General features: G+C 37.7%; 1 protein-coding gene across 6 annotated transcripts in view; it reads right to left on the bottom strand.

Moving 5' to 3' along the window:
• Nucleotides 1-3,444: 3,444 nt before the first annotated feature.
• Nucleotides 3,445-18,463, bottom strand: part of LOC6039406 (transcription factor E2f1) — a 43,873-nt gene continuing 28,854 nt past the window's right edge. For all 6 annotated transcript variants that reach the window (XM_038259486.1, XM_038259487.1, XM_038259489.1 and 3 more), the window contains exons 2-7: nt 15,311-16,026; nt 15,065-15,240; nt 11,697-12,126; nt 11,367-11,628; nt 10,788-11,297; nt 3,445-5,556 (exon numbers count right to left, since the gene is read on the bottom strand). In XM_038259486.1, the coding sequence (XP_038115414.1) occupies nt 5,450-5,556; nt 10,788-11,297; nt 11,367-11,628; nt 11,697-12,126; nt 15,065-15,240; nt 15,311-15,928 (2,103 nt within the window). In that variant the 5' untranslated portion in view covers nt 15,929-16,026 and the 3' untranslated portion in view covers nt 3,445-5,449. The remainder of the gene's footprint in view (nt 5,557-10,787; nt 11,298-11,366; nt 11,629-11,696; nt 12,127-15,064; nt 15,241-15,310; nt 16,027-18,463) is intronic.

Here is an 18,463-nt window from a genome sequence, read left to right as displayed (position 1 = left end):
AATAGGGTGATGTATTATGTATTTTCAAGGCAAACAATCGGTTGAGAACATTCCCGGTTATTTGGTGTTGTGTTTAGCATAAATGATCAATCTTAGACAGCCGGCTGTGGAAAGATAGAATCAAAATTATGTGTAATTATAAGGTGAAATATTATACTTAGCGTAACACATTTACATAGAGTTGACCTGAGACTATTTATACTTTTAAATTATTATAAGATGAGCGACCAAATAATGACTGATGAGTTATGGTGTTATCTGAAGGACTTGAACAATCGCGTTGACACAATATTTGTCACCGTGATTCGCGGGAAACGAATGGTCAAATTGAATGATAATATATATTTTGCTAACGCAATTAAGAACGAATCTTCCCGTGAACCAATTGCAAATCATAGAACAAAGAAATCCAGCTGTGATGCAAACAAACAAACTTTTAGATCATTCAATAAAAATTACTTGAAAATCTACCAAAACAAACCAACAAATGACAGGTAAATTTCTGTTGTAAATGTTCAAGCCTACCTTGATACCATCACTGACTTGCCTTTATTTATGGACAAATAAAGTCAAGTCGGTCTCTTGCTGAAAATTTCACGAATTTACTTCCAAATTTTAATTCGCAATTCGCAATTCGCAATTTTCAGTGTAAGAACGGGCCTTGACCGATCTTATGCACTAGGTTCCCGACGAACACGCACTGCCCTTACACCTACATCTCACCCTTGCTCTGAGTCAGTACGAGCAGCACGCTAGAACACGCTTTGAGTGTTCGTGCCAGGCATGCACACCTTCTTTTCCGGTTACGCATTTTAACTCGGCCGGGGGTGGTACATTACGTAGGGTTTGATGTAAGTATAAGCGCCTAACCATTTATAGTTTGCCTATCAACTTTCATTAAAGCAAAAACTGTTATATTTTTAGTTTGAATTCAAAAACTTTTTGTTGTTTACTGTGTATTGTCTTCTCCTGAAATCTTCCCTATTGTTGAGTCGTGTTTATCTGTTGCTATTTCTTTTGTCGCGGTGTTTTGTTACAATATTTTGGTCCTAAGCATTTTAGAAACATTTTTCAAAAGTACAATAGTAATATTTGTGTTAATCCTTTAATCATTCCATAAATTAAGTAAGGGCTCGAACCTCACTTGTTTGAAGAAAAAGGTGAAGTTTCAAAACAATGGACAGTGAAGGAAATATACTATGTAAAGAATCAATAGTAAAAGAAAGATAGTAATTTATGAAGTAGATAAAGAAATTAACAATAGTTAATAAATAGAGGTAACAAACAAGCTTAGATTGTATTGAGGGCAATTCACAGGGAAGATGAGAAATTATTCAAATAGATGAATAAAGAAAAGGCACATGATAAACAAAATTTACATCGCTGCCAAATTAAGGGAAAGCAGACAGTTTGTTACAGCAGCATCAATTGGTAAAATAGAGTGAAAAAGCGTTGAGAAATAAGAGAATCAAATAAGTAAAATCGAAATCAAATGGAGGATAGTAAACAGAAGCCGTTTTAGAAAATCAGTGAAACAAAATAAACAGAAGATAGCTGTTAGCTGAAATGGAAAGAATAGAAACCCCGTTGTGCGACGTTTCAGGTACATCCACAGCAGTTGACTCAACATACTACGAATCAAAACAATACCGTCTACAATCACAAATTACTTCCCTTTCCCACATTGTCGCGCCCCTTTCTTTTAGCCGTCTCGACTCTGACCCGCGGTGGTCAAAGGTTTACGATCCGTTTCCACAGGCCACCAGCTAGGTTACACCTTGTCATCATGATAACTAAACCAAGCCAACGTGGAGGTAAGAAAATAGGACACTTGCAAGGAACCAGAGCCATGCTGTTTTGTCCAAACAGCACTACGGATGTAGTTGGGCTCCTTCCGGGTTGTTCCTCGCCTGGGTGTGTCAACCGACGAGTATCATCAGTATCATACACCCTTGGCCTGCACGAATTTACTTCCAAATTTTAAGTTTTAAAAATCAAATTTATGGTAATGGTATTCTTTAGACTGATATTGAAATAACTGTTTAAAAACGTTACTTAATCCACCTTTAGGTGGTTGGTGCCTTCCTCACATTCATAAAGTCAATACATTCAGTAAAAATAGCAACATTCCCCCTTAACATGTTTAACAAATCAACTTTATTACTCATTTTTTTTTTTTTTTTTTTTTTTTGATAGGGTTCCCAGACTTTCAATATTTCTGGCTCATCGGCAAGGTCTGATAAAAAACCTATTCAACGATCACAATATCTGAAATCCGGCCCCCAAAAAGTGTATAAATAACACTTAAGTGCTAATAACTTTTGATAGGGTTGTCAGATCTTCGATGTTTTAGGCTCATTTAAAAGGTCTTTCGATTATCTAACTAACGACGGGTCGCATGATGGACCCGGAAATCATTTTTATTGAAATATCTGAGATCCGACCTCCAAAAAGTGTATAAATAACACTTAAGTGCTAATAACTTTTGATAGGGTTGTCAGATCTTCAATGTTTTGGGCTCATTGGAAAGGTCTTTTTAATACCTTTCTGAAAATGTATAACATGATAGGTTTTCTTGCAAAAACGACCCTTTTTACAATCTTCCGGACATACGCCAAAATCGTTTTTTTAGCATAACTTTTGAAGTACTTAACTAAACTTGCTGATTTTAAATAGAGACCTATGGGACCCCAAGATGGATCGAATGAGACTAATACGGTCAAAATCCGTTCATCCAGTCCGGAGATAATCGAGTGACAATTTTTTTGTCTACCCACCTACACACATCCACACAGACATTTGCTCAGAACATGATTCTGAGTCGATAGGTATACGTGAAGGTGGGTCTACGAGGTCAAATTAATAAGTTCATTTTTCGAGTGATTTTATAGCCTTTCCTCAGTAAGGTGAGGAAGGCAAAAATTATATGGAAATTGTTTGTTTAGAATGGGAAAAATGGTAGACTTTTTTTTGGGCTTCTCACAGCGTTATCTCAGCACTCACTTTTTACATATGGGACGGACTAGATTGGAGCGGCAGTGTAGTGAGATATAGATGTCGCTTCCTGGGATTGTACGTGTGTCAAACGCGTTCTGACCTGGAATACCTTTGGCCAGTTGTCGCACTTACATCAGTTTTTAGGCTGTGTCAAGATAACACAACAAGATTGAAACGTCTTCCAAATTAAATGTGAAAAAATGCACGAAGTTTTTCGGTCTTTACTGAATATCTCAGGGCCGAAATCGAATTTTGGGAAGCTGTACATGTCAAAAGATGAGCTGCACAAAATGGCGTTCTCAACTCAATTTGGCACAAAATGCACGTGCGACAAGATAGCACGACAATGACGAACAAAGAACGATTTGTGAGTTGTAGCTCGGATGGATCTCCGTTTGCACAATCAAAGGACATTTTCTTTCAAACATCAGTGAAAAACGACGACTGTTTTAATTTTTTCCACCTGTTTCTCTCTATTTGTTTTACCTCCATAATTGTTGTTGTGATCTCTTCACTTCAGCCCAACGAATGTGTGGTTGTGTGTGTGTGTGTTTGAGTGTTAGCCATCGCCCAACTTCCGCTGGACGCTGGTGTTCGACAAAGTTTGAGTGAATGGAAAGTACGTTAACTGTGGGTTCATTTGCTTAAATCCTGATCCTGTTCATCTCTTTTTTTTATTTCTCTCACTCGACTTCCATCACACAGTCTCACGCGCACGCTCGATATTTACACTAGTTGATAAACGAAGAAAAAACGCACGTTTTGCAAAAATGTTACAAACAAACGCGAAGGTTGAGGGAGGGAGAAATCATCTGCGGGAGGAGCGCGCGCAGTCACGATTACAAACTAAATTTAACAAGAAGAGAGCGCGCGCCCGCGCACCGCACGTTGATTTAGGTAAAAATGGAATTGAAGTTTGCTGATCATGGCTTGTGAGGTTCGTTTCTTTTTATGATGATTCAACTAACAAAATGTAAAGAACAACCGAGCAATTTGCTAGCCTTTTGCGGCATTTTTGCTGAAATTATCGATAATTTTTGTTTATTCTTTTCACCTTCCATGTGCTGTAATAATGATTCAATTGGCAATGGGGGAAAAACTAACAAGCGTATATTTTTTTTTATCTTCCTGGGTAAGAAGCTTTCCTCGGCAGGGAATCGCAGTTTAAAAAAAAAATCAATCAATAAATAAGTCGCAGTGAATAATAAAATTTGCTTACGTTTGTTCACTCGAAAAGTTCTCTCCTAGGTTTTTTGTTTGTTTGTTTTGCACATATTCTATTCGCTACAATTTGTTTGTTTGTTTTACCCATTTGTAATGTCTGCTGGATAGTTTTGCCGAGTTCTTTTCTGTTTTGTGTTCACTTTAACTTTAGTCGACCCTATTAAAAATATATGTATAAATTAAGAATTTCTGCTTAAAATCTAGAGAACGGCTTTGTGGTGCGGCGTTCTCTGATCCACTATAATTTGTTTAGTGTGCATATTGTTACCAGTTTTAGTACGACTGTACTTGCAGTTCTAGATGCAATTTTTGTAATTTGTTTGCTGCTTTTAAAGGCTAGTTTTCTTTTTATTATTCCTTTTATGCGGTGATCTGAGGGTGAAACCCCGTCTCCTGAAACTCCAGAACCATTGCCCCCCACATTTTTTGTTGTGTTGATAATCATAAGCGCATTGACGTACTCGTTCGTACGGCGGGGGGTTTTGCTCAGAGTTTGGAGAAGTATGGTCAGGTCACTATAGATTCTCTCGAGATAAATTCGGCCGCCTTTCGCATTTGCAGTTACTCTCGTTCCTTTCCCACTTGGAAAAGAGCCTAACTCACGTCGTTTCAGTTTTGATGTTTTTTTCCTCTCTGTTTAAATAATTTACATTGTAATATTTACAAAAAAATATAACTAATTACCAATTAATAGCAATATTTGTTAAAACAATCTTAATGTAACTTGGATTGTTCCTTTCTCAACCGTTCAGATACTCGCTACCATCTGTCCTAACACCACTGAGACCAATTGCCTTTGCTTTGTTCTTGCCATCTTCTTTCTCTTTTAGTTTACAACACACAAACTTCTGGCCCGCCAGCATCCAACCCCGAAACAAACAAAATAACGTTGCGATGCGGCTTTCTCGACTCAAACCTATAACTTTTCTCTCTCTCTCTCTTTAAGGATAATTACGCGAAAAAAATCACAAAAATTGCGGGTTTATAAATTTTGTTGCTTACCAATCTGAGCATTCAATTCGAAACGAAAAAAAGGGAAGGCTGCTGCTGCATCGGAGGAGAAGAGGTCTTTCGTGGCGCCCAAAAAAAAAACAAACCGAAACTTGCTAAATTTACAGTAAAAATAATGGAAATAAAAATATAAACGCGCATTCGCATATATAAATGGTGTTGTATATACACATATGTTAGCATCTTCTCTCTCACCGTCTCTCGTGTAAACTTTAAACTAAAAGTTAAAATCAAACAGCTCGAAGACGCCCTCGGTGTGGTCCAGCGAGAAGTTGTAGTCGTTGTCCAGCGGTTCCAGCGGCATGAACGCGTCCATCTCGGGCACTGCAAGCAGAAGAAGAAGAGGGCGAAAACGTTGGATTTTAGAAAACTTGTATCACAAATTTTTAGATGCATACGAATATCCAAAAGTTTTTTAATGCATAAGCACAGACAAACTGACGTATTTTTTTTTATTCCATCAATAAACAATTTGAATAACGGGAAACTGCAATTTAAATTCACTACCGCATTTTACAGTTCAGCAATTCCAGTTATCCGAAAGCCTTGGAAAAAATTCACTTCAGATAATCGAATCACGAAAAAAGAGTTTGATGTATGACCCTCTAAGCTGCTCTAAAGTGATTTGTAATTTTAAATTTACCAACAAATTCAAATTATTGTTACAGGGCAGCTGGGGGTTTGTTTGCATCAGATATGCTATCTCTATCTTGCAAAAGTGTTTTGTCAGGCGACTTCTAGCTTGTTTATATGACTGACCTCCCGATATGTCAGCCAACATATTTCACAGGGCACAGGGCACACCTCGAGTTCGATCATTGTTTGCGTCAGGACACTGTGACGAGAAGTTCGTCATTTTTGGATTAAATTAGATTTTTATTACTGGGCCAGAAAACCTCAAGTGGGGGTCGAAATGACAGCGATGAAATTTTGAGAAAATGCATTTGGATATTTTTAAACTATTTAAATTTGACTTAAAATGTCTAATGTCGAGTCGCAGAATTAAATTTCATGTTAAAATAAGAAAGGAAAATTATCCAAAGTCCCAAGCAAACCTTCAGATAATCGAGTCTAGACTGTATTTATTGATTCAGAAGACGAAAGAAGAAAACTGGCATCGTTAGTTTATGCATACAAGTTTTCATGCAATTTCGGCAGCTGTCCACACAGAAAAAAATGATGGTAATATTCATCAGGAAATGGTGACAGATATTGTGGCAAAATAAATGATAAATTTTACCCCAGAAAATTATGAATTTTCATCAGTTTTTGATGAATATTCATCAGGTTCACTTTTTTACACATTTTTTATTACTCAAAAAAGAGGTAATATTCAACCTACCCAATTTTCAACATTCCAAAATTCAACTTTTTTTTCTGTGCAATGCACAGTGTGCATACAAGAAACTTATTCGTGGATACCGTGGAGATATTCCCTTGTCCCCTTAAAAAAGTGAAGTGTCAACACTTCCCGTCTTCTAAATCCCTGTCCTTGTTCCTGGTGCGCGGTGGAAATGGTAGCGGCTGTCATGGTGATGAAGGTCTGTTGGAGTTGAATTTATTTCGCAATTATCAATTCCTAAGCAACCTAAGCAACACAGAAAAAAATATGGTTATATTCATCAGGAAATGGTGATAGATTTTGTGGCGAAGAAAAATGGTTAATATTAAATCAGAAATTGGTGAATTTTCATCAGATTCTGATGAATATTCATTAGGTTCACATTTTTACACATTTTTGAGTTAAAAATAGGACATAAGTTGTAGTCTGTGCGGCGAGTGCCGAAGATGAAATAAATAAATAAATAAAAAATATCAAAAAATGATTTATATGCAACCAACCAAATTTTCAACATTCCAAAATGCAACTTTTTTTTTGCTGTGAAGAAAATCATCACATCCACATACATGGCGAAATCCAGTCTGCAACTCGCTAAAATCACCGTCTCCAAGCGTCGTTCGGAAATGGCGGGTGTTCGTCTGGGGACGTTCACCAGTCATCTGGCAGTTTTCCCCCAGATTTGGCCTAGATGAGCTCATGAGGTTTTTGAAAAATGCAAACATTGTTAAAGGGCTCAAAACTGACAAAAACAGAAACGCACCGATTTTACGGTTTAAATCCCATTTAAAATGCAAAGTCCTGTCGCAAGCTCATATTTGAGATTCCGGCTCAGTACACCTAGGGGATCATGCCCTGAAATGCCCGCAAAAATTATTCATTTTGTTACATCCTGTTATGTGTATTGAAAAAAATATTAATTACAATCAACAATAAAAATTGTGTAAAGATTGTAATTAATATTTTTTCAACTGGGCGTATAAGTCACTTTGTTTAATTTCGGCTTTATTATCTTAATATTTTAATGTCCGGGAATTTTCTTAATCATAAATAAGCTAAATAAAGGCACCAAAAATGTTTGAAACTTCGATTTGTCTATGAAATTGCCATTTCACTTATTAAATATATCTAAAAATAACAATCTTTAAACAATTTATATTTGAGTTATCGAAAAAAAAACCCTCTAAAGATTTTTACGTCATCGTAAAGAAGAAGTCTTAAGCTTTCAAATGCAACAAACAGAATGTTATTTGCTTTCCACGAAAAAAAGATACAAACATTTGAAAAAGGCTTTTTTGAAAACGTAAAATTGCTCTAACTTTTGAACAAAACAAGCTAGCAACTTCGTTCCTTCGTCAATAGACGCGTTTTTTACCAAAAAAATATGTTCCGAAGGCACCAAAATTGCCAAAAATAATGCAAGAAAGTTTTAGAATAAAAACACTTTTTTGAAGGGTAACTCTAGCACTTTTCATATAAAATGCTGTAGAATGAAAAGATTAAGAGATAGAAATTTGGTATGTTGAGCAAAGTTGTTCAGAATGGTTAGCACAACAAAACTGCCGAATAAAGTATGTTCCTATCTCATCAGGGTGAGGAGAAAGATTTTGAAAAACTGAGAAAATTTAGGACCACCCTAGTATCGTCATGACCAAAAGTCGTGGAATTTTGTACTGATCAAATGTTCCATTGACACCAAAGCTCTAAAATGCTTCCCCGAAGAAGCAATAATTTTTACCTGCTAATTTCACTTCTCAGACCACTGTGCAATAGAAATATTTGTTGTAATCTTTTAACCATTCCATAAATTAATTATGGACTCAAACATCACTTGTTTGAAAAAAGGATGAAGAATAAAAACAATTGACAGTAAAGGAGAATATATTTTATAAAAAATCAAGAATCAATAGTAAGAGAATGATGATTGTATTTGAAAGAATAAAAATGAGAAGCTGGATGTAGTAGATGTAAAATTAGACAATAGTTAATAAATAAAGATAAAAAAACAAGCTTAGATTATTCGTTTCGTTTTTCGTTTTCGTTTTACGGAGCAAGGTGGGGGACGCGGCCTCAAGTCAGTCCAAGTCCGGTTTCTTGTGGAAAATAGGGTAGTGGCCGAACTAGTATTGCATACCAAATGAACACCACCGGAAGATATAGAGGATCAGGAGGGGGAAGGTGAAAGAAAATTAGTGTAGGTGTGAGTAGTAAGAACTTGGATGACTTAAGCAGTTACGTTAATCTAAGTTTAACACTGAATAAAGGAAATCTGAAATTATGATTCAAAGTAAAAAGGCCCGGAAGAAATTGAACTATTAGTTAATTAAATAAGAAAATGTAAATAATCGGAGATTTATACAAAGGACACCTATGATGTATTTCAAATTTAAAGGAAATTTAAAAAAAAAACTGGAAACCGAAAGATGAAAACTAACTTGTCTATGGAATATAAATCTTGATGCATTTTTTTCTGGGCCCCGTCCTGTCGCGTCTGTCAGTAGTCTTATCGTACATTACAACTAGAAGCAGATGTGCAAATGAAATAGTACACTTCGACCAGTTTAACCATTGATTAAAGTCCAATCTATTATTTACGGAAAACAAACATTTATCAATAAACCAAAACTAAACTTTCTGAAAGAAACTTGAATCTCAAACTCCCAAATGCCAAACATTCCTTTACCTTGTTTTTATCCCAATAAACATAACTGAACAGTTCATACTTTACAAGTTGAACACTCGTTGTTAAGACGACTATTTCCGTAGTAACAGTTCAATAGGGCGAATCTGCATTTGTAAACAAGCAGTCTATCCCCCTCTTACTTGAAAGGGATAGACTGTCTGTCCACAAATGAAGACGCGCTCCATTGAACTGTTATTACGGATTTCGTGCCTTCCATTTCATTAGGGCACAGAAGCTCTGCAAACAAGAGTGTTTCCCTATCATACATTATGTAAACTGTCATTTGAGTGAGAGAGATGCATCCCTGTTCACAAAAACCATGTGTCCCTTTGAAATGTTAGGCTCCATTTGATCGTCAAAACTCCAGTAGATCCTCGATTCGCAACAATGGTCGATACAACCATAATCCGAAAACCGTTAGTTCAACAGATTAACGAATTTTGTCCGATATCATTTCATTACTGATTGATCGAGACTCTATGGATTTTTGACTATTCCGAATGGTTAGCATACCACATAAATTGAAATCAGAGATTCTGAAAGCATTACTTAACTCACTTACACACAGATGGAGTCTGGAACTATTAAACAACCTAAAGTTACAAAAAAATACTAACTATTCTGAGTGCCTTGCAACAAAACTAATTTATCAAAATACCAAATCCTAACCTAACACCCACTTTGAAAAAAACGAAAAAAATCACAATGCCTAGAAGAGGCCTCTCTTGCTGTTTTGTGTAAGCGTTGCTGTGCTTTATGAATTTCTACCTAAGCTAACGACGTATCAAAAAGATTAAAACCTGTTCAAAGCAGATTTTACAAACAAGAATATTGAGATGCAAATAAAAAAAATCAATATCTTGCAATTTTACATAGTACAGTTGTGATTTCTATCAACACAAGTATATAAATATAAAATAAATGTGTGATATATATCAACATCGGAAACCATCTTTGCAAATAGCCCTGAAACGACGGCAACGTGTGGCTCCATCTCCAGGAAAAAAAAAAAAAAAAAAAAAAAAAAAACAAGCTTAGATTATTGTTATGATAATTTATAGGACAGATAAAGAATTATTCAAATAAATAAATTACAAAATGTCAGCCGAAGTAAAATTACTCGTTTTTATTATTTGCTTTTAAATTGAGTTTATAAAAAAAAAAAATAGTTTCCATTATAACGAAACCTTGAAAAAACGTAAACTGAAATTCCCTGCCCAGTCGAAACAAGACCAGCACCGGAGCTGAATCTCATGGTGCTACAAGTTCCAACGAAAAGCACTGCAGACCCACGAGAGTTCAGTCCCGGTATTGGCCAACGTCTGTCCTGAAAAGTAAAGGTTAAATTTGCACAAGCGTATCCCGTCGATCCGTGCGAAGCGCCAAGCAAGAACTCAGACTGTGATGTGAAGTTCAACACGGGGCACACAGGTCACAGCCGGAGTTCTCGCGCGGCACGATTCGCTCTCCAAACGCGCACTGTTTTTTTTTGTTTCCCATATTGTCTAGCGGTTAGGACGACTTGGCACTCACCTTCGGACAGGTTGAAGGGACTGCAGTTGCCGAACACGGCCATCATGGCGTTCCGCTCGCGCACGTTCACCGGCGTCGACTTTGCACTGAGTCCCTTGAGCGAGGACGCCGACGACGAGTTGCCGTCCGCGGCGCCACCGTTCAGCGTTTGCTCCGTCAGCTTCGCGACCACCATTTCCGGACTCAACTTGGGGAGCAACCGGGCCACGGTGGCGGCCACCGTGTCCATCTGGTCGGTCGGGTCTAACCGTTCCTGCTTGATGGTGGCGACGGAGAAGAAATCGAGGCTGGCTTTGGCCGATGGCGTGGGGGAGGACACTTCCAGCAGGTCCAGCGTCTTCTGAGTTAGCACGGACATCGGGGCCGAGGATTGTTCGGCGGCGGCCAACGAGTCCAGCACATTGGGCTCGGGTTCCACCTTGACGCCGGTCACGTCCCCGGCGGATTCACCGAACAGCGTCTTGTTCAGATTGCGCTGCGCCGTGCTGTACGCCTTCGTCAAGCCTCCTCCTGAAGAAGGGAAAGAGGTATTCAGTAAGGACGTTCTCGAAATACCAACCCCATCCACGGTCCACTTACTGAGTTTGTTCCGGGGACTGAACAGCTTTTCGCTGAACGGTGACAACAGCGGCACGATGTCCTCCAGCAGCGGGTCGGGCCCAGACCTGCTGCTGCCCTTGCCGCCGAATGAACTGCTGCCGCCAGGTAAGCTACCCGCGTAGCTTGCACTGCTGAAGCCGCCGTTCGGCGAGTTCTCCGAAGATTCCGGACACAGAAACACGTCGATCTCGCCCTTTTCCGACTTGAGGAAGATTTCCCGCGGCTGTTGCACGTCGGGTAGCTGAAAAATGAAGTCCCCGCTTAGTAGAGCTCTAAATCCAGAACCACACCGCCGACAACAACACTCACCACCAATTTAGCCTCCGGTGGGGCCTTGATCACCACGATGATCTGCTCCTTGAACAGGTCGATCGAGTTCAGGTCCTGGCAGGTGACGTACGCATGCTTGTTCGCCTGCATGTCCGTCTCCGTCGTGCTGCGCATCTCCACGATCAACCGGTCGAGCAGGTTCTCCTTCTGCTCGAGCAGGTACCGGTCGCGCTGTATCCGGTCGTTCTTCTCGATATTGCACAGCGAGTTGCCGAGCTTCCACTGGATGTTGTTTTTGGACTTTTTCTCCAGGATGCCGATGCCCTCGAGCACGTTCGTGATGTCGTAGATGCGGCGCTTTTGTACGTTCAGCTTGGTGGAGGCGATGTTCAGGTCGACGACGCCTTCCGGCGACTCCTTCAGCAGGTCGATGAACTTTTTCGTCAGCAGCCCGAGCGAGGTGTCGTACCTGGAAAAGGAAAATGTTTGATAATTTTGATATGAGTTCATAGAAGTTGTCATTTTGCATTGTTGATTCTTCCATAGATGTATGTTGGAGGTGGGACCAGAAGACAGGAATAAAGGATGTGGAAGACGGGAAGTGTTGTTGCTTTTCCTTTTTTTTTAGAGGATAAGGGGAAATCTCAGCAGTACCTATCTCTAATTTTTATGTATGTATGTCACTTGGAGTTGCTGATAAAATTTTGCGTCCTAACGCAAAAGCGGACAAAACTCGTAATTTTCAAAAGCAAACCCTAAGCTGAAATGTTGAGAAAAAGTGTGGACAAGAAAAGATATAATTAACTCTAAAATTCTAAAATTTTAAATGTCTCAAGTGGCTCAAATGTTTCAAATGTCTTAAATGTCTTAAATGTCTTAAATGCCTTAAATATCTTGAATGTCTGGAATGTCTTAAATGTCTTAAATGTCTTAAATGGGTTAAATGTCTTAAATGTCTTAAATGTCTTAAATGTCTTAAATTTCTTAAATATCTTAAATATCTTAAATATCTTAAATGTCTTAAATGTCTTAAATGTCTTAAATGTCTTAAATGTCTTAAATGTCTTAAATGTCTTAAATGTCTTAAATGTCTTAAATGTCTTAAATGTCTTAAATGTCTTAAATGTCTGAAATGTTTTAAATGTATTAAATGTCTTAAATGTCTTGAATGTCTTAAACGTTTTAAACGTTTTAAATGTCTTAAATGTCTTAAATGTCTTGAATGTCTTAAACGTTTTAAATGTCTTAAATGTCTTAAATGTCTTAAATGTCTTAAGTGTCTTCAGTGTCTTAAATGAGCAATTCTCTGAGATTTCGGTCATTCGATGTTTTTCGATTTTCAAAAAAGTTACCTAAAAATGGTTATAACTTGGAAACGGTGCACTTTATCAAAAAATTACTAAAGTACTTTTTGATTGCAAATTCGATTATACATCGAAAAATGAAGTTGAAAAATTTTTGCGACCAATATTTCGATTTTTTGAAAAAAATCTGTATTGATTCAAAAAATCATAACTCGGTCAAAGATTTTTTGCCCATTCTGGAAATTTCTGAAAAGTTGGCATTTGATGTCCTCTAAAACATATCAAAAAATAAAAAAATAAAAATAGTGTTTTTTTGCAAATCAAGTTTTAGTGACAAAAAGTTAAATTAAAAATCACCAAATTTTTTTTACCATGTATCATTTTTTTTTCAGTGTAGTCCATATCCATACCTACAACTTTGCCAAAGACACCAAATCGATCAAAAAATTCCTTCAAAAGATACAGATTTTTGAATTTTCACATATCATTTTTGTATGGACAGCTGCCAAATTTGTATGGAAAATTATATGGACAAACTAATGATGCAAAATGGCTTCTTTGGGCATACCGAAGGCACCAAAAAAGTTTCAGCCGGATTAAAAAATACAAAAAATAAAATTAAAGAAAAAAGACCGATTCCGTAGAGAACTGCTCAAATGTCTTAAATGTCTTAAATGTCTTGAATGTCTTAAATGTCTTGAATGTCTAAAATGTCTTAAATGTCTTAAATGTCTTAAATGTCTTTAATGTCTTAAATTCTAAAATTCTTAAATTACCATTCTTTCCATTTAAGAATTAATTCTTTAATTCATTCTTTTTTCATTGAACTTGTAATTTGTTTCATACTTTAATTCCGTAATTCCAATTTTAGTACAGAATATAACATGATTTTGCCGCATTTTTGAAGTCATATTTATGTTCAAAACTCAAATTTTGAAAAAGATTAAAATTACGTGATTCGATTATCCGGAGTAAAATTTTGACGAGGTCTACTCGAGTACGAGCTGTTTTGATGTTTTTCAAATTCCCAGATTTTTAAATTTAGAATTTTGGATTAATTTACAAATTTTAAGGTGTTTTTTTTATTTATTGTTTTTTTTTAATTTTAGTATTTTTGAACTTTTGAATACAGTCCAGACTCGATTATCCGAAGGCCTCGGAGAGTGTACACTTCAGAGAATCGAATCACGAATACACATTTTTTTCGTTGTCTAATTTTTGATTTTCAAGCTTAGGAATGACCTACGCTAAAATGATTTAGAACTTTTAAATCAAATATGGCGGCCAAAATGGCGGTGATGCAATTTTGAAAAATGCATTTTACTTATGAATAAGCAATCAAAAACTCAAATTAGACTAAAATGGAGTCGAAATCTCAAATTTTATGTTAAAAACAAGATATTGAAAACATACGAAAAAAAAATTGTTTGTGATTCGACATTAACTTTGCAAAATATTTGCAACGATCTATTAGGTATTTGTATTTTTGAAATTCAAAATTATTGTTAATTATTATATTTCTCGTTTGTCATAATTTTTGCTTTGCACATTGTTTTAAATTTTAGAGTATTCTAATTTTCTTTGAATTTAAAAATTTCATTTGTTTTAATTTTTTTTCCAAGATTATAGAATTTTTGTATTTTATGTTTTATTTTTGAATTGATGTATTTTTAATTTTCTGATTGGTTATTTTAAATATTTTCTGCCAGAAAATTTGGAATTCTTTGGTCTCCCCTTGGATTAAATTTATAATTTGCATTTTTGAAATTCCGTTTCTGTTGTTTTTTCGTTTCTCTTACTTTTCAGCTGCGCGTACCGCAGTGGTTAAAATCTTTTCATGCACTTTTATGACTGTTTCTCGCGTTTGTTTATATGGAGTTTTGCGTTTCTTTCTAGCTCCGTACCAGCCTTAAGGTGATACGGGAAGGCAGCACCGTACGCCGTAACTTAAACAAGTTCTGTCTGTTGCACACGATAAACGTAAAGATACACGCAATTTGTCGAGTTCAGAAATTGATTTTAGTTGAATAGATCGAGTCCAAGAACTGGCGTCCCGTTTCACCTTCAGGAAGAACCAGCGCTGTAAAACAAAACAAAACTCACCTCGTTCCCTCCGAGTACCGCTTCTTGGACGACGACGACGACACCGAAGACGTCGGCGTGGAGCAGGTCGAGCTGGGCTGGGCTTTCGTCGCACTGCCGGCGGAGGACGCCGCCGAGTGTTTGGCCATTTTGGTCGGCGTCGGCGACAGGCTGGACTGCGGTCTGCGTTTAACGGCCTACGACGACGAATGACGTTGTTTTTTTAGAATCTCGAAAGGAAACGCGCGGAAGGAAAGCGGAACCTACCTTGAAGTAGTTGGTAATCTGCGGGTCCCCGCTGGCACTTTTGTGCTGTTGGCTGCCGGGGGTCCGACTGGGCGTCGTCGGTTTGCTCCGGCTGCTGTGGTGCGAAGACGACGAGGACGCCGCCGCCGGCGAACCTCCCGCCGTCACCGACGGGCTGTGATGGTGGTGATAACTACTACTGTGTTGTTGACTACTACTGCTATAACTATTGCTACCGCCGCCGCCACTACTACGGTTGTGGTGGTGGTGTTGATGGCTCGGCTGCTGCTGCTGCTGCTGTTGGTACTGCGGCGTAACGCCGAACCCGTACCCATGGTCCAGCAGGTGCGAGCTGACCTTGATGTCCGGCTTCACCTCCTCGTAGTCCTCGCTGGACAGATCCGAGCCGACCGAGGGTTTCCGGCTGCCGCTGCCGCCACCGTAACTAGCCATTTGATTTGTACTTGCGCTTCCGCTGACGCCGCCGCCGCCATTCAGTCCATACGCCTCACCAGTCTTTTTGTTGTGTTGTTCCATATTGGTTAACCTAACTTTGCCACCCTGCTGCTGCTGCTGCTGCTGCTGATGCTGTCCTGCTACATGCTGTTGCTGTTTGTGTTTCGACTGAACTGTGTACATAACTTGGCTGTTCGCACACCGAAAGCCTTCGAGGAATCCCGCGTGCACCAGTCAGACGTCGTTGGTCAGCATTTGTTTCAGCAATCTTGGGGTGCGATCTGAAAGAGAGAAGAAAAACAACAGACGATTATTATTAGAAATTATTCAAAAGTTGTGAACGCCGGTCTAGACCGAGGTGACAAGTTTCAGGGTTCTATTATCATACGCAACTCACAAAACTTGACAAACAGAAAGTGGCATTGCAACAACAAGAACAGAAAAATGACGACTGAAATGGGGGCGAAAAAAACGGAAGTCATGCGCAGCAGCAGCGCCAGCATTTTGTGAATGTGTGTGTGTGTATTAGAACACACGCGAAAAACTGCGTGAAAAGTTAGCCAACCATGCGGTCCACGATGATCGGGTGGCAGGGAGTTGGGAGGAGCGAAAAGACGGGCAATTTTGGTTAGATTTATTGGGATTGAACTGCTTGGGAATAGGTTCATGGCTGTAGATGGGGAGTCGTTATTCAGTGTTGTTTTTTGGTGAGGTTTATGCGACAATTATGGTTCGTTTTAAACGTTTTAACAAGTAAAATGTTGACCACTGAGCACAACATCAGTTACAATAAAGGAGGTATTAGACTATCGCAAACAAACAAACTCGCACTTTTGCGCTGAAATTCCTACCAACATATGCAGGCAATCAAACAAAGCAGTCAAAATTGTTTATTTGTTTGTCATATTCTGATATCTCCTTAACCAAAAAACCTAGCATGAATAACGGAAAAACTAGTAAAAACTTCCAAAGACTAGGAGTGCAGCCAACTTTCAAAACTGTCTGCGTTCAAAGGGGGTATTCATAAACCTAACCAGCTTGGCAAATCTACCAACATTTTTAATCTAAATTTTCCAGCTCTTGAATCAGCTTGTTACATGCTGTCCTGCATTAAAACTTTAAAATGCCAAAGTCCACTTAACCTTTGTAGGCATGAATTCTTCTGAGCTTAGCTTAACCCTCTACTGCCCATTTTTTTCGAAAATTTTTATTTTCCCCGTTTTCAAGAGGTCATTTTGAGAAACTTTTGTTCTACGAAAAACTTTACTTCTCTTGTTTTATGTTTTTCTTGTTTCTTTTTTAGTATTTTAATTTGCATTTATCTTGTTTAGTTTATGTTTGTTTTGGTAGTATTTAAGGGGTTACATACATGTAGAAAAACAGAAAATTTTATTTCACTGAAAATTTGTTAAATCCCCTCAAAAGATGATTATTAATCACTCTTCAAAATTTCATGAAGATATTTCATGATTAAACTGAGTAAGAGACGATTTAAGTTAAAAAATTTGCCATGCGCAAAGCGAGCTGTCAAACTTTGTTGGCGTTTTTCTCTAATCCCCGAATTGATTTACGGGTGCCCCGATATCTCGAAATGGGATGGACCAAATTGGCTGAAAATTTAGGTGAAGACTCTCAAGATGTATCTCGTGTGCATGACTTAGCCCAATTTTTAAAATTTGCTTTTTAAAAAAATACAAAAATCAAAAACTAACGTTTTTTATATGAAAAACACAAAAATATTTTTATCTTTTTTTTAAATAATTTTTTTGAAAATCGGGCTTCGTCATGCACACAGAATCGGTTTAACGAGTCTTCACCAAAATTTTTAGCCGATTTGGTCAAGACAGTGTTGAGATATCGTGGCACCCGTTTTTTGAAACTGCTAATTTAAAAATGCTATATCTCTGCAATGATGCAACCAAATATCTTCAAATTTGTTTTGCTAGTAGGTGAAAATGTATATTATAATGCCTTGAAAAAAGAATTTAAAAAATGTTGAAGTGTGTGGTCATACTAACCTTTGACTTTTTTGCCGATATACATGTATGTAACCCCTTAACCTATTCTACCACCAAGCATTTTTTCACATTTTTGCAGTCACTTTTTCAATTTTTTGCTCGTTTTTCACATTTTCTGCTATATAATGGCACCATTACCATATAAATTGTAAAAGAATGTGTAAAGGCATAGTCTGGGACACTACAAAACATAACTGCATACTTCTTTTTACTTAAAATATAGGAAATGTTAGTAAAAAACACAGCCAAAGTTTACCACTAAAAAATTACCTTTTTTAAAACATTGGCAAAGTCACATAAAACAAGTTAAACTTCCTAAAAGAGTTTTTCTTTCCTATGCTTTAAAAAAAAAACAAAAATTGATTTAAAAATTGATTTTTAAAGATTTCTTAGATCAAAGCCCGTCTAGAAGCTACACGACACTTATCCAGAGCCACAAATGCTAAGCATATCTAACCTAAAGAATGATGCGAATAAAAAATCCGGAGCGTTTGGTACGGTATGTCCACGCGTCCTTCCACCCCTGTTGAAATTTGTGAAATGTGATCCGTTCACAGAATCTGTCCCTGTGGTTAATGCAACGCAGTAGGCCTGTGTGTGTGTGTGGTCCAATCCAATACCCGCTAACCGGTAGCGATATTATGGGAAAGTATAGTTTGTATCAGGCTTTGTATATACCGAATGCTGATACAACTTATCT

Source organism: Culex quinquefasciatus, chromosome 3, assembly GCF_015732765.1.
Source record: "Culex quinquefasciatus strain JHB chromosome 3, VPISU_Cqui_1.0_pri_paternal, whole genome shotgun sequence".
Taxonomy (NCBI): domain Eukaryota; kingdom Metazoa; phylum Arthropoda; class Insecta; order Diptera; family Culicidae; genus Culex; species Culex quinquefasciatus.
Note: the sequence above shows the minus strand (reverse complement) of the source record. Positions and strands in the feature narration are given on the sequence as shown.